Genomic DNA, 22,258 nt, shown 5'->3' with positions numbered 1-22,258 from the left:
CCATTTTCTCTGCCGGTGACGTCTCGGCCTTAGAAAGACTTTTCTCAGGTCTTTAGGGTAGACTGTCATTGTTCAGTTCATCTCGGGGAATGCTTCTTAACTCTTGTCGCTTTTCCGCTGTCCAGATTCGCCTCGCCACTTCTGGTGGTATCACTTAATCTGCTGGCTGTTGAGCGCTGCCGGGATCATCTGCATTCTGGTAGCGCACGAACACTATACCGTCGACGTGATCGTGGCCTATTACATCACAACTCGGCTCTTCTGGTGGTACCATTCCATGGCCAATGAAAAGGTGAGAGCAGTGAAATTATCCTTGGATAATTTCTTTAAAGGCAAGGGGCCTCTTTTCACACAGCGGGGGGGTTCATGTAGCTTAATGGGAATAACTGCTGTTGCCACCTAAATGTGTGGTTGAGGTCAATTGACTTATAGGGATGACTGCCTCTTAAAGAATGTCACAAATATAAATGACATTTAAGGGTGAAATGCTGTGTAATTGTAGAGCACAGTGTTTTACTCATCAGGTAACGTATAGGAGAATTAAAACTGAATAAAAATTTAGAAGCCTTCTCTGTAGAAGCTTTGTTGTGCAGCTAGGTGAGACACTCAGAGAACTTCTTTTGAGGAAGACACCAACTCTTTTAAAGTCAAGCAAAAATGAGTGACTAATGAATAACTGGACTTTGTACATCTTTTAGTGATACTATGCTCTCTGACTTCCCTTCTTATCCTTCCTTCCTTATTTCTGCTGCCTCTTGTTTCCATATGATTCTTTTTTTTCTTCTCCCATTCATTCTGAAAGAGGTGGCTCAGATGTCATCTCTTCTGAGAAGGCTTGCCTATCTCCTGCTCTCTGCCTCTAGTCTCAAGACAGAATGATTCCTTCACCGTGTCTTCCTAGCCTCAGTGTATGTCCTTAGTGTCAATAGAGTTAGTCTGCGTGCCATGACTTACTTATCTGGGGATGTGAGAAAAAAAGTGAAAGTGTTAGTCACTCAGTCGTGTCTGACTCTGCGATTCTATGGACTGTAGCCTGCCAGGCTCCTCTGTCCATGGGATTCTCCAGGCAAGAATACTGGAGTGGGTTGCCATTCCCTTCTCCAGGGAATCTTCCCAGCCCAGGGATTGAGCCTGGGTCTTCTGCTTTGCAGGCAGATTCTTTACTGTTTGAGCCTCCAGCGAAGCCCACTTATCTTGGGATAGTCTGATTATTGTCCAATACCATATTTTCCATATTGTCTGATGCTTACAGTGTTGCGAGAATTTGTGAGCAATGAAATATGCTATTCCCTGCGGATCTAACTCCAGTTCTCAGTGTTGTGCCCAGTAATAAATGCCCTTTCTATGGATTACTTCATTTGTCCTTGTGGCTCTGTTTCCTACTTACATCTTCCTTCTTCCGGTCCCATCTAGGTAACTACTAACGCCACTGAACTGAAATCTCCATCTTTCCCCTTAAAGACTGTCAACCTTATGAGCTCTCCTTTCACTCTTCCACCTTCCTTGAGCCATAGATCTGACCGCTCACATATCCTGAAGATTTTTCCTCCTGGAGATCTCTCACATCCATTCCTGAGTCTCCATTCTTCCTGGAATCACAGGCAGATTTGCCTGAGCCACAAAGAGGGGAGGGGTTCAAGGGTGGAGCCAGAGTCTTGTCGGAGTTGATGCATGCGTGCTGAGTCCCTTCAGTTTTGTCCACCTTTTTGCGACCACATGCACTGTAGCCTGCCAGGCTCCTCTGTCCATGGGGATTCTCCAGGCAAGAATACTGGAGTGGCTTGCCATGCCCTTCTCCAGGGGATCTTCCCAACCCAGGGATTGAACCTGTGTTTCTTACGTCTCCTTCATTGGCAGGTGGGTTCTTTATCACTAGCGCCACCTGGAAAGCCCTATCAGAGTTGGAGAAAGGAGCAACGGCGACTGTTGTCTTGTGATTCAGATTCTGCTGGTTTCCCTGTTCAGTTATAGCAAATGACAGTTTAATTCAGAAGCAATGTAGGGTGCAAATCGTGAAAAATATGTCTCGTTTTCCTGTTCTTTACCTTTTACAGAACTTGAAGGTGTCTTCACAGACTAATTTCTTGTCTCGAGCATGGTGGTTCCCCATCTTTTATTTTTTTGAGAAAAACGTACAAGGCTCGATCCCTTGCTGCTTCTCCTGGCCTCTATCCTGGCCTCCTGGCTGCTTCAAATCATCTTGCAAGAAATACTCACGGGTTCAGAAGATTGGTGAAGATAATGAGAAATCTACCTGAGGAGCAGAGCAGAGGCATTGGCTCTTATACCAAAAGAGTTATCGCTGTAACCAAAGGTATAGTTTTGATTTTTATTTTAGGAAAACTGATCACTAAAGGAAGAAGCGGACCAAGTTTTGTGCAAGTGATTAGAAAGATGAACGAAGTATTACCCTTGGACTGTTTTTTTTTTTTTTTTAATTCATCCTGAGAAAGTTAAATTCTCCTTCGGCTCTTCATTCATTGGTGACAAGCCCTCCAACTGGGATTTTACTAATGAGCTTGTTAAAGAGGTGCCAAAGAACAGGCTACTCCTTTCTTATTCTTTCTCCAGGAAAGCTCTCTACTTCAGAATTTTTTCAGGATTTTTTTTTTTTCCTCCAAGGTCAAAAGAATTTGTTAAAATTTTAAATAAATAAAGATATCTGGATACAGACAGCTACTGTGTAAATAAAATCTCCGAATGCTGAGAGTGGTTTTTAGCATTAGGCTTCTTAGCCGTGGGTTGTGAGTGAACTTTGGGTGAACCTTGTTTCTGTCCTGCCTTAGGGGAGGTCAGGGTCAGGTCTGGGAATACGTGCTGCTGCTACCAGCCAATGTACTCCGTGTCACTTTCACTTGATTTTTTTTTTAACTGATAATTTTATAACTTAAAAAGTGAACTAAGTCAATAGAGAAGTATTTGAGACACCCCGCAGATTTCACATGTGTGTAAATATTTCGTTCTGAGATCCCTATGACAGGTATACAGGAGACATGGGGCTGTGTATGCGAATGAGGGGGGCTTCTGTTCTCCACATATAAGTTCGCATCTGTACCCCCCAGGGCAGTCAACAGTGTAGCACAGGCTGAACATACATAGGTGTGTGAACTGACACTCCTGCCCTGTGGGGAACAAGCCTGTGTTTTTCTCCCAGGTCACACACACCCTGGCTGAGATCTGTCATGGAGCTGTGAATTGGAACTCAGAAATCCAACTGGGCACATGTCATTGAAAACCATTTCTTCCTAGTTCCATTGTGCTTTATGGAAAAACCAAGATAGAGTCCAAAAGTTTATCTCATCCTTGCCTTTTAGCAAGAGACTCGTTTCTTATGTACTGGTCCTAAGGACACATACCACAGTCGAGTAATTTTACTTTGACCCTGAAATTATACCATGGTGCTGCACTGTAATCTGCGGTTCGAATAGGTGCGTTCGATGGTGACGGCTCCTCAGTAAAGGGGGGTAGCTGCTTCTGAGGTTCTTTCAGGTGATGTTAAAAAAAAAAAAAAAGATGGATTAAAAAACAAAAATCCGGCCAGATTTAGTGCATTGTTTAATGCTGTTGAATCTTTTGGAAAATTCTTGGCTTGATTTCTTTAAACTTCTAGTAATCATAGAAAAAAAATTTAAGGTTACAAAATCATCAACAGTAGTCAGGGGAAAAGTCGGTCTGGGTAGCAGGAGGCAGTTACCTTTATATTGATGGTGAAGATTTCTCCCCACTCAGAATGAAAAACATCCCTAAGTTTGTCATTGTCAATGAGTCAGCCTTGACTCGGTACACAGAATTGAACTTGAACTTGTCTAAGAGAAGCACAAAACAATTCTGTTCAGAAGGGTCATCCTCCTCTGGTGCTAAAATTCTGTGTATGTTTTCAGTATGATTCTTTCGGTAAAAGAGAAACACTAAAGGTTGAATCAGGAAGTAGAAAGACTAACTTACTTATTTAAAACACGAATTGAAACCCTATACATCCTTGGCAGATTTTGAAATGCAAGAAGTCTTTCCAGTATTTATTATTAAGTCAATAAGAACCATATGTACAGCTTACGTGGTGTATTTAGCTATACTTCTACGTAATTTTCACTTATTTTCATTTGTTAAATATTGACGCTGGCGATAAGACAATGTATTCCACTTGAAAATACTGATTTTAAATTTTTCTTATCTAATTGTGAGGAAAAGTATCTGACACAGAAGCTTGAGTTTTGTTCTCCTAACACTGATATATTCCTTGAGCCTTGAATTTAAATAAAACAACCTAATATACCTTAGAGCCTCATTCAGCTAGATCTGGTATAACCCATTCTTTTTCAAATTAAGTAAGGAAAGGTGTTTAAGCTTTAAAAATCATGGTGTGTTGATTATTGGACAACCTTGAAAACAGTATAAGCTTTGCATTTTAATCAAGTAATCCAGTTTTCGTTTTTTTTTAAATACCATCACCTTTTGAAGAACTTTAAAAACATCTATGACCCCATGTATGGACACCACTGTTCCCATGTATATGCCACTGCTCTGTAATAAATGCTGTGGAAGCATGTGGTATGAAAATAAGGGGAGAGGGGACTATTAGAGTTTCTAGATGGGAAAATAAGAGAAATAGCAAAACCCATTTACATTTAGGAAACCAAACTTGAGGTTCAACCCCATATGCCACTTGGGGATATAAATCTTAAATAATTATTAGTCTTACTGTGGTGATAATTTCACAATATGTACAAATAAATCATTACATTGTAAACCTAAAATTAATATAATGTTTTATGTCAATTATACCTCGACCGAAAAAAAGAACATAATTATGAGCTTGCCTTTTGAAACAACATACGATCTTATCTATTATCCTTGTTTTTGTATGCCAGTGCTCCAGTTTGAAGCTTTTTCTGGGATTAAGTCCTTGGTGCAATATTTCTATAATATATAATTTCTATGAATGATGCCACATTTAAAAAAAATCTTTCAAGTGAAAATGAGTTCCTTTCAGATTCTTTTTTTTTTTTTCCTAAGTTCCTACATTAGCTCTGAAAACAGTCTTCTTACCCACTCAGTTCCACCCAAGGTAATTTGGAATTTGGTATTTAATTTCCTGGCATCTTGGGAAACAAGTTTTGCTATGGAAGGAAGGTGGGGAGGTGGTTGTGACTGAGCTGGTTGATGAATGACAGTGCATAAGGTTCTCTGCTGTACAGCAGTGCCCTCTTGTGGAAATATGTTATAGATCTTGGAACACGAACTAGGCACAAGTGTATTTCCAAGGTTTTAAAGGCATTTTAAAATTATTATTTTTACCAGTAATCTGAAAGCATCATGAAAAGTAATTATTTTTTTCAAAAGGAATTATTTTAAAGGCATTTAAAACCTTTTCCAAAGGGAAAATGTGCTTAGATCGCAGGGGTTATAATTCTAATCTTTTATCCATCTGATCAAAGAAAATTTGCAGACCATTTTTACCTCTCACTATCACAATCATTAATGTCTCCCTTTATAACTTCCTATACTTTGTTTATCTTGAAACACCAAATTGGCCATCTTTCTCGTGTGTGTGTGTGTTTGTTTTTTTTACATGCTAGAATTCATGCAGTTACTTTTTTGAGAGTTAACATCTTGTTCCTTGAATATTTTGAATATTTCTATTAAAATTCTTTTATATTGTTGACTTTATTTTGTGCTGTAAAGCTGATTTCAAATGTAAGCCAGTCTTAACACACTCACTCCTGTAGTGTAAGGAAGTGTGAGAAGGAATTCTTAATAAATGAGTTTACATGTTTAAATCGGACATATTATAATTAATATGCCATATGTTGAAGGCTTTTCTATTTGTATGTATAAAGAGTCCTTTTTCAATGTCATTGTGTTGCAATAATTTAACTCCTCTGACTTACTTGCTAAAAATATTTCTTCTATTAAGAAGTGCTCTTGACTTCAATACCTAAACCCTGAAAATCATGTCAAAAGGTACCCAAAGATAAGTTTTTATACAGATACACACCTTGTAAGTTCTGATTTATTTTATTACTCATTAATCTAACTATGTTGTGTTCTGAATGAATCATGAATAAGAATAGCTGTTTATCGTGGATTTATTTAAAACTGTCCTTTAAAAGAAAAAGAAGCAGCTATTAGCTAATCTAATTGCCAAGTTGGAATTCATTATTTAGTTTACCTCCTATGCAATGATTAATGCTGCAAAATGTATGGTTATGTTATACTATATTCACAAGAGAGAGATTATTACAAGGTTTGAGAGGTAGCCAATTGCATCGTTCGGAAATTTACTGTACTGTTTCAATGTGTTAAGTGCCTTGTTGTAAAGTAAAATTCTAAGTCTAGAATTCATTATTTTCCTGACATATATTTTTCATTATGATATATACTGTATATTGCTGTAATAGTTTTATTAAATGCTTATGTTTTAATTAAATATGTAAATTTCAGAAACTCTTTTCTCTTACCCACTGGTACCTTAATCATTGGTCTGTCATACAGATTTGAATTCAGGTTCCTTTTTTCAAGAGGGGAAATTCTCTTAGTTTAGAAATATGTTTTCCATGCTTGTGCTTTTGTGTTTGTAAAAACATTTCAGGAGGAATTTGGGCGCGTTGACTATAGTTTGTACTTCAAAATGCCATTTTACATTTACATTTTAAGTGCCTAATTGTTAGTTAAAACTAATTTATGTTTCTATTCTAAAAAAAGAATGTGTCTACTTGGTTTCTAATCTCTTTGGCTTTGCTTAAAAAAAAAAAAAGCAAGAGCCTATACTTTGTATTTACCCAATAAACCACCATGACATCAACAGTCTTTTCAAAATTAGTATTATGGTTTTCTTCAATTAAAATAAGATTATTGCTTTCTTTAAATGTTTGTAAAAAATTATTTAGTTTTAAGTAGCTATTAAAACCACAGGAGGGTTATTTTCTTCAAGCACTATTTTTTAAATAAGCAGATAACAGCATACTAATTAAACTGGGGTGTGTTATTTTCCTCCCCTTGGATTTAAGGTGAGAAATAATTCACAACAGTATAAGGTCATTCATGGAAAGGTATAAAATCAGATCCCTGCTCCATTATTCAGATTCTCATTGTTCACAGAGTAAAAAATAACAAAATGATAAATCACTAATTCTTCAAGGAAAGCAGAGTCCTTTCTGTTGCTCAGTTCTGAAAGAAATTATCATCCTCTTCTTTCACAAAGTGAGCCCCAAGGTGATGTCCTTAGCCACCCTTCAGTAGTCACTGAAACAGTGGTTTGCTATCAGTTGTTTTTAGGCCCCCTGATAAAAGATGAAGTCATGACCCTCAGAGGACCTCAGTGGGATGAGGGCACAAAGGTAAGATAATATGGTTCAAAGAGGAAATTGTTGGATAATTCAGGTTTCTTTGAATTATCTGGAAATGATAGAGTGAGTCTAAATCACAGTAATCTCTCTGTCACCTCCACCCCAGTTGTGGATGAAAACCTTGTTCCATCCTTCTGTTTGAGATATTGGCTTGCTGGTTTTGCTGGCCAGAGCCTCAAAGATTGCCTTTTTTATCGAGAATGCATGATACAAGGAACTAGTGTGATGTTTGACAAACCTTGACACCTAACTTTTCCCTTTCCTTAAAAAAAAAGTTTTTTGTTCAGTTTTTGGCTGCACTGGATCTTCGTCGCTGCACGTGGCTTTCTGCGGCTGCAGAGAGCAGAGGCTACTCTCTAGTTGTGGCACCCAAGCCTCTGATTGCGGTGTGGCTTCTCCTCTTGCTGAGCACGAGCTCTAGGGTGAGGGCTCAGTTGTGGCCCATGGGCCCAGTTGCCCCATGGCATGTGGGATCTTCCTGGACCAGGGATCGAACCCATGTCCCCTGCATGGGCAGGAGGATTCTCAACCACTGGACCACCAGAGAAGTCCTTACATTTCATTTTCTTCTAATAAAATATATAAGACTGTCAGAAGCATACTAGATTACTCACCAAATAATGAGTAACAATGCATGTTAGAATAGTGGATTATGCACTACTGTGTGCCTAAAGCATATTTAATTTATATGTGGCAGATGTAGAATGAGGTGTCTGTCTTTACAGTTTTTATGCTTGGCATACATTCTTGAATCTTTACAAAACCCCACAAGGTAGACAAGGAAAGAGTTGGTGACCTCGTTTTGCGAGATGAAAGAGCTAAGAAGTGTTACAGCTGGAACCTGAATCTTGTTTTCTCTGGTTTTCTGCCTCCCTGTGATAATTACTATGGCTACCATCACTGTTCAGAGGTTTCGTTTTTGTAGTTGTTGTTGCTTGTTTTTAGAGAAGTTTATTCTCTTGTCAGCCAATTCGTTTGTTGAGAGGGAAACTGATCCTTGGAACAAGTTCTTTGTCCAATGCTGCTGATTTTTCTTGTAGTTGGGATTTACTACATTTCAGAGGGGGAGAAGAGTCAACTCTTCTAGTGCAAAATGGCCTTGAAAACAAATGAATCTCTGGGTTTGAGCTTACAATAAAACAAAGTTATTACAAGTATCCCTTGTAGGATGCTAAAGCTAAGTCACTTCAGTTGTGTCCACCTCTGCAATCCCATGGACTATAGCCTACCAGGCTCCTCTGTCCATGGGATTCTCCAGGCCAGAATATTGGAGTGTGTTGCCATTTCCTCCAGTAGTACATAATTACTGTCATGCACCTTAGCCTTACACAGGTTGGGGGCGTGGTGGTTGGGGAGTGCATAAGGTTTTATCTCTAAATGTGACTCTCGGGGATTAGTCTCGAGGGGAAATCAAAAGGAGGAAGAGATACATTGACCTACTTTCAAAGGACAGCAAAGGAAATGGAACAGAGTCTTGGGACACATAGTAGTCTGGGTTGATTCTGGGCTCCCCAAGGGACCAAAGTGAAGCCATAGGATTGTCTGGCCCTAGTGTGAACTGGTTCTGTGTACTAAAAATCTGTCCAACACATGTGCTTGCATCCGACCAAGTGTCTGGGCACACTTTGCCTCAGTTCTTGTTTCCAAGAAGTTATCTCTTTCTCTACCTAAATTCCTTTAAGCTAGCATGGATCAGGCACTGCAAGTTGGTGTCTTCTTGTTTAACACCAGGCGAATCTCATTATGCTCCTTTTACACTTGAAGGAACTCTGACTCAGAGAGACAAACAGGGCACACAACTGCTGATGGGCACGCAGCTGCTGATGGGCACACAGCTGTCCAAAGCCCGTAATTTTCCCATTGCACCAATGGGATGGAAGAATCACCCCACGTGGGAGGAATGAAGGAGAAGAATGGCCTCTTGCAGAAATCTTTTGACAACCAAGTTTTGTGTTGTTGAGAGCAAAGTTAAGGAGTGCGTGACCTTGAGCTCTGTAAGATGCCGTGACCCACATTCTGCAGATGTCCTGTGTCCACGTTACCTCTAGTCCTTTCATCTGTGTGTTCTCTTCCTCTTTATAACCCCATGCCCTGTAACCGATGTGCAGTGATAGCATCTTCCCTCTCCTTTCATCATACACCTGCCTCTGGCAGACGGCAGGAGCCCTGGGTCTGCAAGGAGACTCGCCCCCAGAGCACACACCCCAGGGTCCCCAGGCACACAGGGCTGCAATTGCAGGGAGGAAGGGATACTTTTTGAACATACTTTGTATTACATCTGGTCAATTTCCTAGTCCATGGTTTGAAGGGAATGTTTACATTTGACACCAGGGGAAAGACATTTCCCTGATGTCCTAGCGTTTAAGCTGTTTTAACAAAATACCGTAAACTGGGTAGCTTAAACAACAAACACGTCTCCTGGTTCTGGAGGTTGGGAAGTCGGAGTCCAGGGTGCCAGCACAGTCAGTTTCTGGTGAGGCCTGTCTTTCCTGTTTCCTCTCATGTGGGTCATGGCACGTAGAGAGAGCTCTGATCTCTTTCTCTTCTTTTAAGGACCCTCCTTTCATTACCCAGTCTGACCTTCTCTAAACCCAATAACCTTCCAAAGACCACACCTTTGAATGTAGTCCTCTAGAGGTTTTATTTCAACATGATGGATTTTTTTATTGTTTTGATGGGGAGGGGGACACAAACATGTAGTCCATAACACCTGGGTTTCAAATTTGTATAAAATCAAAGACATTTGATTTTACACAAAAACATTTTTTAAAAGCAAAGTGCACTTTTTATAAGCTCTGAAGCTCTTTGGGCCCCGTCTCTTCCGATCTGTGAGCCTGTTGATGAATGCAAGGCACTTTCCCGCTGCTTCAGTGAGCAGCCCCTCTGTCCTAGTCAGGCTCCTCTTATCCTGGTCTGCTGTGCTGTGGCGCCCAGTCCAACCTCGTGAGGTGCTTCCCCAGACAGACTGTCACCTGTGGAAGGCAGGGGACACGGTGGCCCTGTGCTCTCTGGGTTTGAACCTCGCTTCTTCCAGGACTGGCTTAGGTGAAGGCCTGAAACAAGTTGCCTGGCCTCTGTGCCTCGGTTTCTTTATCTGTGGGTTGGAACAGTCCCTGTCTCACAGAACTGTTGAAAGAAATGAAAGAGGTCGTTATAAGGCACACATTCAGTGTTAGCCAAATGCAGTTAAATCTCTTAGGTACAGGAGTTCTAGCTCTGAAATTATTCCTCTATATCCAGATCTTGCTTGTCCTAAAAGTTCAGGAGAAGTCTTATCTCCTGAAAGCTTTGCCTTACTTCTCTGAATCTGAATTCCTCCCTAAAAGATACATACAAAAAAAACTGTCGAAATGTGAGATACACTCACTGGTTTAAGATCTTAAAAGACAAGCCCTGTTAATATACCAAATTAAAGTTCCTTCAGAGAAAGAATTGTCTTAGTATTCATCCCAGTGTCTAATTAAGTTCTTACCACAGCAAGTATTTGTTGAATGATATTTTTCTACCTAACATCATGTTGCAGATTGGAGGTAAGGTGTAGTAAAGCAGTTGATACTGCCTGATTATATACATCTATTATATATTAGACGTATATAATAATGTCGAATTAGCAAATAAACTTCATGGAATTTTAAAAATTTTTTGGAAGTAGTTTTAGAATTTTTAAATTGCAAGAATTTAATAATTTTCTACTTAATACAAGATACATATGTTTGTCATGCTGTACAAACTTTTTGGATTTCAGTTGAGAACAATGTCCAGTGTTGGAGCTTATGTTTCTAAAGTCCCCACACCACCTACCTTCCCCACATTTACCACACTAGATAAAAACAAGCCCCCCCCCCGTATTTATTCCAGTATAATTTTAATAGAAATCGGAAATAAGCTAGGTATTTCTTAACAGAGAATTGGACTAACATTGTGACGTACCTGTAGTGTTGGTTTCGTCTCTGCCCCTTTACAGAACAGTCAAAATGATTCTATTAAAACATCAGGGTTAAATAAGAAGAGCAGATTAGTAAACCAAAAACATAGTGTGATGCCACTTATGGGGCAGCAGGGGGAATCTATGTAAGCATATACGTAATCTGAGAGGAAAACATCACACTTTCAACAGAGATTCTCTCTCGGGAGTAGAAGGACAAAGTGCCTGATTGTATGTGTGTGTATGTACTTTGTTCTGTTGGTGCTTTGGTCTTAGTACCAGTTCTAGTTCTTGGTATTTATCTAACTGAAATAATCATAGGTATACATACCACATTATTGTTCATAATAGCAAAAAAATCGAAAATAGCTTGTGTTGACAATAGGCTACGGGTCAGATCAATTTTGAAATATTCCTAAACAATGAACAAGATTTTTTAAAGTCCAGAAGTCAGCAGATAATGGCCTTCAGAATAAGTCCATCTGGTTGCCTGTTTTCTCAATCAGGTTTTACTGAAATATGGCCATGACCATCTATTTATTGCCTATGGCTACTTTCCGGCTCCCACAGCACAACTGCACAGTTGTGACAGAGACCAAATTGCCAACAAAACCAAAAATATTTTCTGTTTGGTCCTTAACAGGAAAATCCTTGGGCTAGAAGAGAGCAATTAAAAAATAATTTGTGGGAGAACAACATGAAAAATGTTAATGACACATATACATATGTATAAAGATTAAAAATATCATAGATACATGAATTAAAAGACTGGAAGGATACATACAGAAATATAATAAATTAACCCTAGGTGGAAAAAGTAAAAAGATTATTATTTTTTCCTTTGCAGTTTCTTGCATTTTCAAATTTTCTACAAAACTATGTATTGCCATTTTAAAAATCAGAGTAAAGCTATCAACTTTCAAATATCTGATTTGCTGTGAGTATGTTCTTGCCTAAAGGAAAGAGTAGGTAACCTTTCAAGTCAAAGTTGCTCAGTCGTGTCCGACTCTCTGCGACCCCATGGGCTGTATAGTCCGTGGAATTCTCCAGGCCAGAATACTGGAGTGGGTAGCCATTCCCTTCTCCAGGGCATTTTCCCAACCCAGGGATAGAACCTAGGTTTCCCACATTGCAGGTGGATTCTTTACCCACTTGTGTCCCTCCTAAAACATGATTCTACATGAGACTTAGAGATGAGGCTTCATTATTAGCCAAAGCATGCTGACTGCCATCAGGAAGCAAAAGCCTTATGCTTTGCTGAGGCAAAGGGCTTACACTTGACTTTGGGAATGTACTTTTATTTTTTTCAGATTTTATTAACTAAACGTATTCTTAATCAAGGGCCAAGTTCAAGGTCCTGACAATCTACTTAAGAGGGCAAATCTTAGGGACCGGAGGCATTTTAGAGCCTTGAATTAAGCTCCCTCATTTTACAGTGAAGAAGTCAGAAAGGTTAACAACTTGTCCACGCAGCCCATTTAGATCTAGGCAGACTCCATGCTGAGTTCTGCAAAATAAATGGAAGTAAACGAGGGAGAAGAAAGGAACAGGGATTCCAGCTTGCTTTGGCTTACATAAAAATCAAAGTCCCCAGTATGTAACCATATGGCCAGGCTAATTAAAGCAAGGTTATGTTTATTTTGGTGATTGCAGCCATGAAATTAAAAGACGCTTACTCCTTGGAAGGAAAGTTATGACCAACCTAGATAGCATATTCAAAAGCAGAGACATTACTTTGCCAACAAAGGTCCGTCTAGTCAAGGCTATGGTTTTTCCAGTGGTCATGTATGGATGTGAGAGTTGGACTGTGAAGAAAGCTGAGCACCAAAGAATTGATGCTTTTGAACTGTGGTGTTGGAGAAGACTCTTGCTAGTCCCTTGGACTGCAAGGAGATCCAACCAGTCCATTCTGAAGGAGATCAACCCTGGGATTTCTTTGGAAGGAATGATGCTGAAGCTGAAACTCCATTACTTTGGCCTCCTCATGCGAAGAGTTGACTCATTGGAAAAGACTCTGATGCTGGGAGGGATTGGAGGCAGGAGGAGAAGGGAATGACCGAGGATGAGATGGCTGGATGGCATCACTGACTCGATGCACATGAGTTTGGGTGAACTCTGGGAGTTGGTGATGGACAGGGAGGCCTGGCGTGCTGCCATTCATGGGGTCACAAAGAGTTGACAAATGTGTATACCCATGGTAACCAACACTTCAATCAAGACATAAACCATTTCCACGTCACCCCCTGGAAAAATGTTTCATGTCCCTTTCTCAGTCAGTCCTGCCCTCTGCCCTGATTTATACCACCATGAGTTAGGTGTGCCTTTCTAGAACTTGTTATAAATGAGTTCTTTCAGTATGTAGACTTTTATGCCTGGCTCTTTCACTCAGAATAGTGGTTTTTTAGAATCATCATGCTGTGGGGTGTATCATAACTTTTACCTTTTTACTGATGAGTGCTGCTGCTGCTGCTGCTAAGTTGCTTCAGTCGTGTCTGACTCTGTGCGACCCCGCAGACGGCAGCCCACCACGCTCCCCTATCCCTGGGATTCTCCAGGCAAGAACACTGGAGTGGGTTGTCATTTCCTTCTCCAGTGTATAAAAGTGAAAAGTGAAAGCAAAGTCGCTCAGTCGTGTCTGACTGCTAGCGACCCCATGGACTGCAGCCCACCAGGCTCCTCTGTCCATGGGATTTACCAGGCAAGAGTACTGGAGTGGGGTGCCATTTATGAGTAGTAGTCTATTTTGGGCTTCCCTGGTGGCTCAGATGGTAATGCATCCACCTGCAAGGCAGGAGACCCAGGTTTGATCTCTGGGCCAGGAAGATTCCTTAGAGAAGCAAATGGCTACCCACTCCAGTATTCTTGCCTGGAGAATCCCATGGACAGAGGAGCCTGGAGGCTACAGTCCATGGGGTTGCAAAGAGTCAGACACAACTGAGCAACTTAATCCCCATCCTCTTCTGTTGAAGGACATCTGGACCAGTTTGGGCATTAAACAAAAATATATGTTCTGATCCTACTTTAAAAAGTTTTGAGAATTGGATTTTGTTACTATTGAGATTCTGCCTTCTACCAGTACTTTTCAGGGTCCTCCCTCCCCTCATCTCCTCTCCAGGAAAATCATAATACATTCAACTAGAGAAGAATGATATGGGTAATACTGAAGATGGGCCAGTTTATTTATTTATTCATCATACAAGTCTGAAAGGCTGAATATAGAAAACAAGTTAATATACTGGCCAGTCTCACAATCTAATTTTGGAAAAGGCAGGTAAAGTTGCAAGAGGTGAAAAAGGAAGGCAATACCACCAACCTGTAGAGTCAGGACCCAGAGATAATTATTACCATTACAGCTTGTACTCATTGAGCCTAAACTAAATGCTAGACATTGTGCTCATTACTTCATGTAATCCTTACACTTGATGTAGGCACATTGGTTAACCCAGTTTCCTGTAGGGCAAATGGATGCTCAGAGAACATGCACAGAAATACCCATATACTATATGTGGAAGTATGTATGAAGGAGTATATATGAAGCAAATCATAGGAACTTAAAGGAAATGAAGGAATTAATTTTTAAATGGCTAGTAGAGTTGTGCAACTAAATAATACAATTAGTATTTCAACTTGTCCTTTCGTTAGCATTTTGCAAACTCTTCTTAAGCCATAAGCTCTCTCTGTTCATGCTCACTGACTCTGGATGAGTATCCTGTGTAGCATTTACCTCCCAGGGAATTACAAGCCAGCTGGACAATTGTAGTTTTACAAATAGAGTAATTTAACACCTCTCTTTTAAAGATTTAACACCACTCTTGATAACAAAATAATAGTACTTAGATATTTTGGATATACTGTTACCAACAATTCTGGCTGAAATCCAGCAAGAAGGATTCCAGTGGGAAGGTGAGTGGTTTAAATGATCTTTGGGGATTCCATTTAAAAATGTTTCCCTTAATACTCCTCTCCTCTTCCTTTCCCTCTCTCCCCACCCCAAAGATCTTTTGGTATTCCTTTCTTCTACTGCTGCTGATTATTATATTATTCCTCTATTTAAAGTAGGATGGATGAAGCAGAAAGTATTCCTTTTTCTGACAAGAAAGGCCTGAATATCATTTGGGAAAATTCATCCTTAAGAAGCACTGGATGAGCTATATGTTTCATGTTTAAATAATTTATCCATAGTATGTATTATGAACAAGGTCTCCCTTTCTGAATTTGTTTGCAAGGGCTGCCATAACACAGTACTACAGACTTACTTCCTCAGTTTCTGGAGGCTAGAAATCTAAGAATCAAGGTGTTGGTAGGGTTGATCTCTTCTGAGTCCTTCCTCCCTGTCTTGTAGACGGCCATCTTCCTCCTGTGTTTTCACATGGTCTCCCCTCTGTGTCTGTTGCTGTCCTAATCTCTTCTTCTTAAACAGACAGCAGTCATACTGGGTTAGGGTCCACTTATATAACCTCATTTTACTCTACCTCTTTAAAGGCCCTGTCTCCAAATACAGTCACATTCTGAGGTAGGCTTAGGACTTCAATACATGAATTTCAGGTGAACACAATTCAGCCCATAATACTTCCTATCTGCATCACAGAAGTAAGAGACTTACTTGGGAAAACAAGGCAATTATATCTTGTGTAATGTCAGAGAAAAAGGAGGAGCCATAATTATGGAAAATTAAAGACAGACTTGGAAAGCATTACTCAATTCTTAATATGCCAACCTCAGCATCTCTGGTTTGTTATCATACTTAGAACGATACTGTCACCCCTCCTCGCCCAATTTGCTTTTTATATTGTTAGCTAATTAAACCCGCCAAGCAAATTTCTGGATTAGGTCTCGCGCTGAAACGCACGCTGAGCTTTCACTTTCCGCACAAAAGAGATATTCCCACCGTCTAGTGAACTCCGGGAGTTGGTGATGGGCAGGGAGGCCTGGCGTGCTGCGGTTCATGCGGTCGCAAAGAGTCGGACACGACTGAGCGACTGAACTGAACTGAACTGAACTGAACCGCAAGCTCTACGCGCTTTACTCCATCATCCGCCCCCCCCTCCCCCAGCCTCTCACGACTATTACCCACCCCTCCTTTCCAAAGCGTTGGTCACCTACATCTACAAATTCTACACATTGCATTTCCATCACCCTGCTGTTTCTAGGTGGAGCAAAGGGTCATTTCTTCCTCCGAATCCCGCCTTAGATAAAGCAGCAATCCTGTCCTTTTGCTCCAGGAGACGGGACGAGGACCTCTCTCCCAGCTCAGGGTTAAAGTGCTAATGTTTAGGCTGAGTCATATGAACGGCCTATTGACCTGGCACGGTTTAAGCACGCAACTGACAATGGACACAGGAAGTCTGATAACCAATCAGAGCGTAAATATGCGCGAGCATCTTTTTCTCAGGGGTAGGTCACTGCCAAGTCCGACCCAGCGGAGGGGCGCGACCCGGCTTAAGCCACCAACTTTCAGGACGCGAGCCCAGCCGGGTCCGCAGACCTCAACAAGCGCGGTTGCGAGCGCGTCCCCGTTTCCGCTCGGGCGACGCTGATTGGAGGGACAGGCGGAGACGGTGGGCGCAGCCAATCCGGAGTGGCATCCGCGTCTTCTCCCCGCCCCTAGGCGGCAAGGGGAGTTGGCCCTGGGGCCCGGCACCAGTGTCTGGGAGACCTCTCGTGGGGTCTGCGGCAAGAGCCCGGGAGTGCGGGCACCGGCACACAGGCCATGGCCTCCCCCGGGCTTCCCCCGCCCCCCACCGAGGACGCGCCCTGGCCTCTGCGCCTCCTGCACGCGCCCCCGGGGCTGCTGCGGCTGGACCCCACGGGCGGCGCGCTGCTGCTGCTCGTCCTCGCCGCGCTGCTGGGCTGGAGCTGGCTGTCGCGGCTCCCGGAGAGGGGCATCCCCCCGGGGCCCGCGCCCTGGCCCGTGGTGGGCAACTTCGGCTTCGTGCTGCTGCCGCCTTTTCTCCGAAGGAAGAGCTGGCCGTATCGCCGGGCGAGAAACGGAGGAATGAATGCCTCGGGCCAGGGCGTGCAGTTGCTCCTGAGCGACCTGGGCCGTGTGTACGGCAACATCTTTAGCTTCTTCATCGGCCACTACCTGGTGGTGGTCCTCAACGACTTCCACAGCGTGCGGGAGGCGCTGGTGCAGCAGGCCGAGGTCTTCAGCGACCGCCCGCGGGTGCCGCTCACCTCCATCATGACCAAGGGGAAGGGTGAGCTGGGCCGCGCCTCGGGGGTCACGGGCCGTGTGAACGTGCGGCTGGGGCTGCAGGTGCGCAGAGGCTGTGGGTTCTGTGCCCCTGCGGCCGCGCACCCGGCCCGCCTCACACCTGCAGCCGGAGGTGGAGGGAGGCGCGCCTCCCACTCCTGGATCCCGTCGGTCCAGCTGGGATAGGCTCCATCTGCCCCAGGAGTATTCACTCCTTCCCAGAACAGGGCCTCACTCTTCAGGCTGTGTTCCTGACGAGAAACTTTGGCCTGGTTAAAAAGAGAGAGGGATATTTACACCGTTGACCTTCTGAGTGCAAGACTTTAATGTGATTATTTTCCGATAAGATAGGAGCCAATTGACAAGCCTAATACATCAGGTTCAGAGCCTCTGTGATTCCTGCTTATGGAAGTCTAAGTTGGGCAGTTGTAAGGGTTAGTAAACATCTTATCTGCTGCAGTCGGATATCACAGTTGCCCTTTGTTTATCAGTGTTCCCTCTGTTGTGTTGGCCGGCACGGGTCCCAGACTATTTTTCCATCTGTGCCAATCCTGTCCTTAACTCAGGTGTTAATTTCAGTGTCTTTCCTGCAGGGAGTTTTGTTTTTTCCCTCACTTCTGCTTGGGTAAGTTAGGCTCCCTTGTTGGAACCTGTTTAATTGCAAAAGTACTTTTCCTTCGCTGCAGTAATCAGTACCGAGGCTTCAGAATTTTATAACCTTGGGCTCAAAAGTTGTGTCTTCACCACTAGACTGACATCTAGGAGGACAGAGTAACTCCTGGTCCTTCCTGGCACGCAGTGGTGTGGCAGTGTTGTGTGTGTGCGCTCAGTCGCGTCTGACTCTGCGACCCCATGGACTGTATAGTCCACCAGGCTCCTCTGTCCATGGGATTTTTCAGATAAGAATACTGGAGTGGGTTGCCATTCCCTTCTCCAGAGAATCTCCTGGCCCAGGGGTTGAACACCTTGTCTCTTGCATCTCCTGCATTGGCAGGCAGATACTTCACCATTGTGCCCCCTGGAAGTAGGAGTCAGTAACCATTAAGTAAATGAACTACTGCTTTCCCTTCTTGGAATGTGGCATAAAGAGATTCAGGCTTTTTACACCCGGATTAAGCCAGATTTTTTGCATCAGGATTTTAAATGAATGGTAAAGATGATCTTAATATTTTAATGTTTAAAATATTAATTTTGGTATTACTGAAAATCACGCGCGTCGTGGTCCATACCTCACCTTCTCCACGCCTTCACACAGGCTGCTGCTTCTCCCTGGAATTCTCTTCTGATCTCATGGCCACCTGGAGAACTTCTGCCTGCTTTTCTTCTCTCTCTCCTTTTTTTTTTTTAGTGTGGTGAAGTGCAGATAGCATAAAATTTACCATCTTAATCATTTTTAAGCATACAGTTCAGCGGCATTAAGTCAATAACGTTGTGAAACCATCACTGCTATCTCCAGAACTCTCTTCATCTTTCAAAACTGGAACTTTATACCCATTGAACAAACACTAAACACCCACTGAACATTAAAGCCTCTAACCTCTGGCAACCACCATTCTAGTTTCCATCCTAGGTAATTTATTTCAGTGGAATCATGCAGTATTTATCCTTTTGTGACTGATATATTTCACCTCATACAATACAATGTTTTAAGGTTCATCCATCTAGTGGCATGTGTGAGAATTTTCTTCCTTTTTAAGAGTGACTGCTGTTCAATTTAACGTTTGCAGTGCACTTTGTTTATCCATTCTCCCTTGGTGGACTATTGGGTACTTCTGTCTTTAGACTGTTGCGAAAAATGCTGCTGTGTATCTACAAATAACCGCTCAGAGTGCTGCTATCAGTTCTTTTGGGTGTAAATCCAGAAGTGCTTGATCATAGGTAACTCTATGTTTAATTTTTGACTAACTGCCATACCATTTTCCATAGCAGCTGCACCATTTTCCGTTCCTACCGGCGATGACCCACATTCCTGCCGGCAGTGACCCACACTCCAGGTTTTCCACATCCTCGCCAATACTTGTGCGCTGTTTTCTCATACCTGCTTCAATGTCTCCTCTCTGAGGACATGTTCTATGACATATTTCTCTACCCTCCCAGGCAGAGGTGCGCTACTCTTTTCTCTGTGATACCACTGTTTTCATTTAAACTCTCATCCCATTCCCTTCCAGTCAGTCAGTAAGTCTTGTCAGTTCCTACTGCAGATACATCCACATGCTGTATGCATCCACTTTTCCCCATCTCCAGCTTATCCAAGCTACAATCAGTTCTCATCTCTTACTGCAGAAACCTCTTAACCAGCCTGCTTGCTTCTGCTCCGATCATTCATATATACAGCAATTAAAGGGATCTCTTAAAAAAAAAACACAAATCAGAACCAATCATGTCACTCTGCCACTGAAACCAATTGCTTCTGACCCTGTTCTTGACCTGTATGCCCTAAAGGATCTGGCGTCTGTCTGCCTTTTGGAGTTTATCTTTTTCTATTCTCTCTTTGCTTGTACATTACAAGTAGTGTCTGCTCTGGACACACTAAGCTGATTCCTGGCAAGTTGGTGACTGCCTCTGGCTACTGGGTTTTGTTATCCTTGGGCCTGGAATAACTTTCTACTTGGCTAACTCTTTATCATCTCTTAGGTCAAATGTCACCTTTCACTTCTAGTTTAGACACTGTCCAGTATCATAACTTAATCTCATTCATATTTCACTAAACTCATTCATTAAACATTTTGAAAGCATTTAGCCTATTACCAACCCCACCTTCCTCCAGAATGTGACCTCTGTGAGGGTAAAGACTTAGGTCATCTCAACCACTGTACCCCCACTAATTGGCACAGAATAGGTAGTCAAGAAATGAATGAATGCATGCACCCAAGCACCTATTGTTGTACTTACCACATTGTATTGTCACTTTTATTGCGAGCCTGTCTTTTCCTCCTGATTTTTTAAAGGTAAGAATTGGATTTTCTTCTTTGAGGTCCTTCTTGGTGGCTGTATAGTTTGGTCAATAATCCATAATAAGGCAGTTCTTTTTTAACTGGAAGATAATTGCTTTAGAATACTGTGCTGGTTTCTGCCATACATCAGCCTGAATCAGTTGCAGGTATACATGTGTCCTCTCCCCCTTAGAGCTCCCTCCCATCTGCCCCTTCATCCCACCCCTCTAGACTGTCACAGAGCCCTGCGCTGAGTTCCGTGTGTCAGCAGCAAATCCCCACCAGCTCTGTTTGGCAGATGGTGGCGTGTGTGTTTCCGCGTGCTCTCGCCATGCGTCCCCCCTCCCCCACTGTGCCCACAAGCCGGTCCTCTGTGTCTATGACTCTGCTGCTGTTCTGCAGGTAGGCTCGTCAGCACTATCTTTCCAGATGCCATACACATGCATTAATATACAATGTTTGTCTTTCTCCTTCTGACTTCCTCCATACAATAGGCTCTGCCTCCTGGAGGAATTAATACTTTAAGTGAAGCACCAAAGTATCCCGGGCTCTTAAGACTTTCCTAAATAAGGAGGGATCTAATAACAAGCTGTGATCCAACTAATACTTAAAAACTGCTTTATTAGATATAATAAGGCAGTTATTATTATATGTAATATAATAAGGCAGTTATTATACATAAATATATTATAAAGCATTTATTTACATAAGGTAGTTATATATAATAAGGTGGTTATTATTACATATATAAGGTAGTTGTTATATATAACAAGGCAGTTTTTAAGTATTAGTTGGATCACAGCTTGTTATTAGATCCCTCCTTATGGGGAAAGTCTTGGGTGCCCAGGATAATTTGCTGCTTCAGTGTCTGACCTAAAAGTATTAGTTCCCCCAAGACACAGCTAGGACTTCTGAGGCGATGCTGCTCTGGTGTTCTGGTGGATGTATGTTGGGCAAATGTGCTGGAAGAAATTTCTGTTGCTCGTGAAGGTGATTGACAGGAGAAGGTAAAGCAAGAACCATATGTAACAAGGGAAATGCTTATGGATTTTACTTGGAATAAACAATAGGCCATCTGCACAGGAAAAGGTAGATAGTCAAGGAATCTTTAAATGGAATTGTTGCAAAGGTGAAGAATAAAACAGGAGAAGGTAAATTTATCTCAAGATGCCCATCAAGGGACAAAGGAGCAGATGAGTTCTGGGTTGACTTCATAGATCTGGAAGTGGATGGCATGGTCAGCTTGGAGGAGATTGGCCACAGGAGTGAAAGGCTGGGAGACTCAGCAAGATTTGAGGAGTGCCCAGACATTCCTCACTCCCTCCTCACTCCCTTCAGTGTCGTTTCCAATGGCAACATTATAAAATGTGACATTGTCCAGAAGGAGGATGTGTAGGCTATAAGAGAAGGTGCTATTAGGAACTGGAGACCAATAGGCTTATTAAATGTTTCTTACAAGAAATTGCTTTTAAAGAATTTTGCTACTAAAGTTGGTGAGACTAGCAGAGAAGGAATGTTTCATGAACAGTCATGTGCTGGAAATTGTTCACTTAACACATTGTCAACGAGTTCTAGCATGTAGGAAAGTTATGTATTTGAGTTTTTCAAATGATTGTGCTTAGACAAGTTGATGTTGTTTTTAAGCATAAAAACTATAGTCAGCTAGGTAGGCCATAAAGATGTTCTACATTAGCTATGCCCATCAAACCTGTTGAGCCATCTGATTCTGTTCCTGAGCAGGAATAGTTAATAAAGCTACAAAGTCAGGTTAAGAGGTACAAACTACTAGGTATGAAATAAATAAGCTACAAGGGTATATTGTACATCACAGGAATATAGCCAATATTTATAATAATGT

At 42.0% G+C, this 22,258-nt stretch overlaps 2 protein-coding genes across 11 annotated transcripts in view; both read left to right on the top strand.

Moving 5' to 3' along the window:
* Positions 1-6,816, top strand: part of SGMS2 (sphingomyelin synthase 2) — a 95,621-nt gene extending 88,805 nt beyond the window's left edge. For all 9 annotated transcript variants that reach the window (XM_027970825.3, XM_042251157.2, XM_060416811.1 and 6 more), the window contains 2 exons: positions 126-292; positions 2,055-6,816. In XM_027970825.3, the coding sequence (XP_027826626.1) occupies positions 126-292; positions 2,055-2,258 (371 nt within the window). In that variant the 3' untranslated portion in view covers positions 2,259-6,816. The remainder of the gene's footprint in view (positions 1-125; positions 293-2,054) is intronic.
* Positions 6,817-16,910: 10,094 nt separating this feature from the next.
* Positions 16,911-22,258, top strand: part of LOC101120834 (cytochrome P450 2U1) — a 19,835-nt gene continuing 14,487 nt past the window's right edge. For both annotated transcript variants that reach the window (XM_042251155.2, XM_027970824.3), the window contains exon 1: positions 16,911-17,471. In XM_042251155.2, coding sequence (XP_042107089.1) covers positions 16,982-17,471 — 490 coding nt within the window. In that variant the 5' untranslated portion in view covers positions 16,911-16,981. The remainder of the gene's footprint in view (positions 17,472-22,258) is intronic.

Source organism: Ovis aries, chromosome 6 (assembly GCF_016772045.2).
Source record: "Ovis aries strain OAR_USU_Benz2616 breed Rambouillet chromosome 6, ARS-UI_Ramb_v3.0, whole genome shotgun sequence".
Lineage (NCBI taxonomy): Eukaryota > Metazoa > Chordata > Mammalia > Artiodactyla > Bovidae > Ovis > Ovis aries.
Note: the sequence above shows the minus strand (reverse complement) of the source record. Positions and strands in the feature narration are given on the sequence as shown.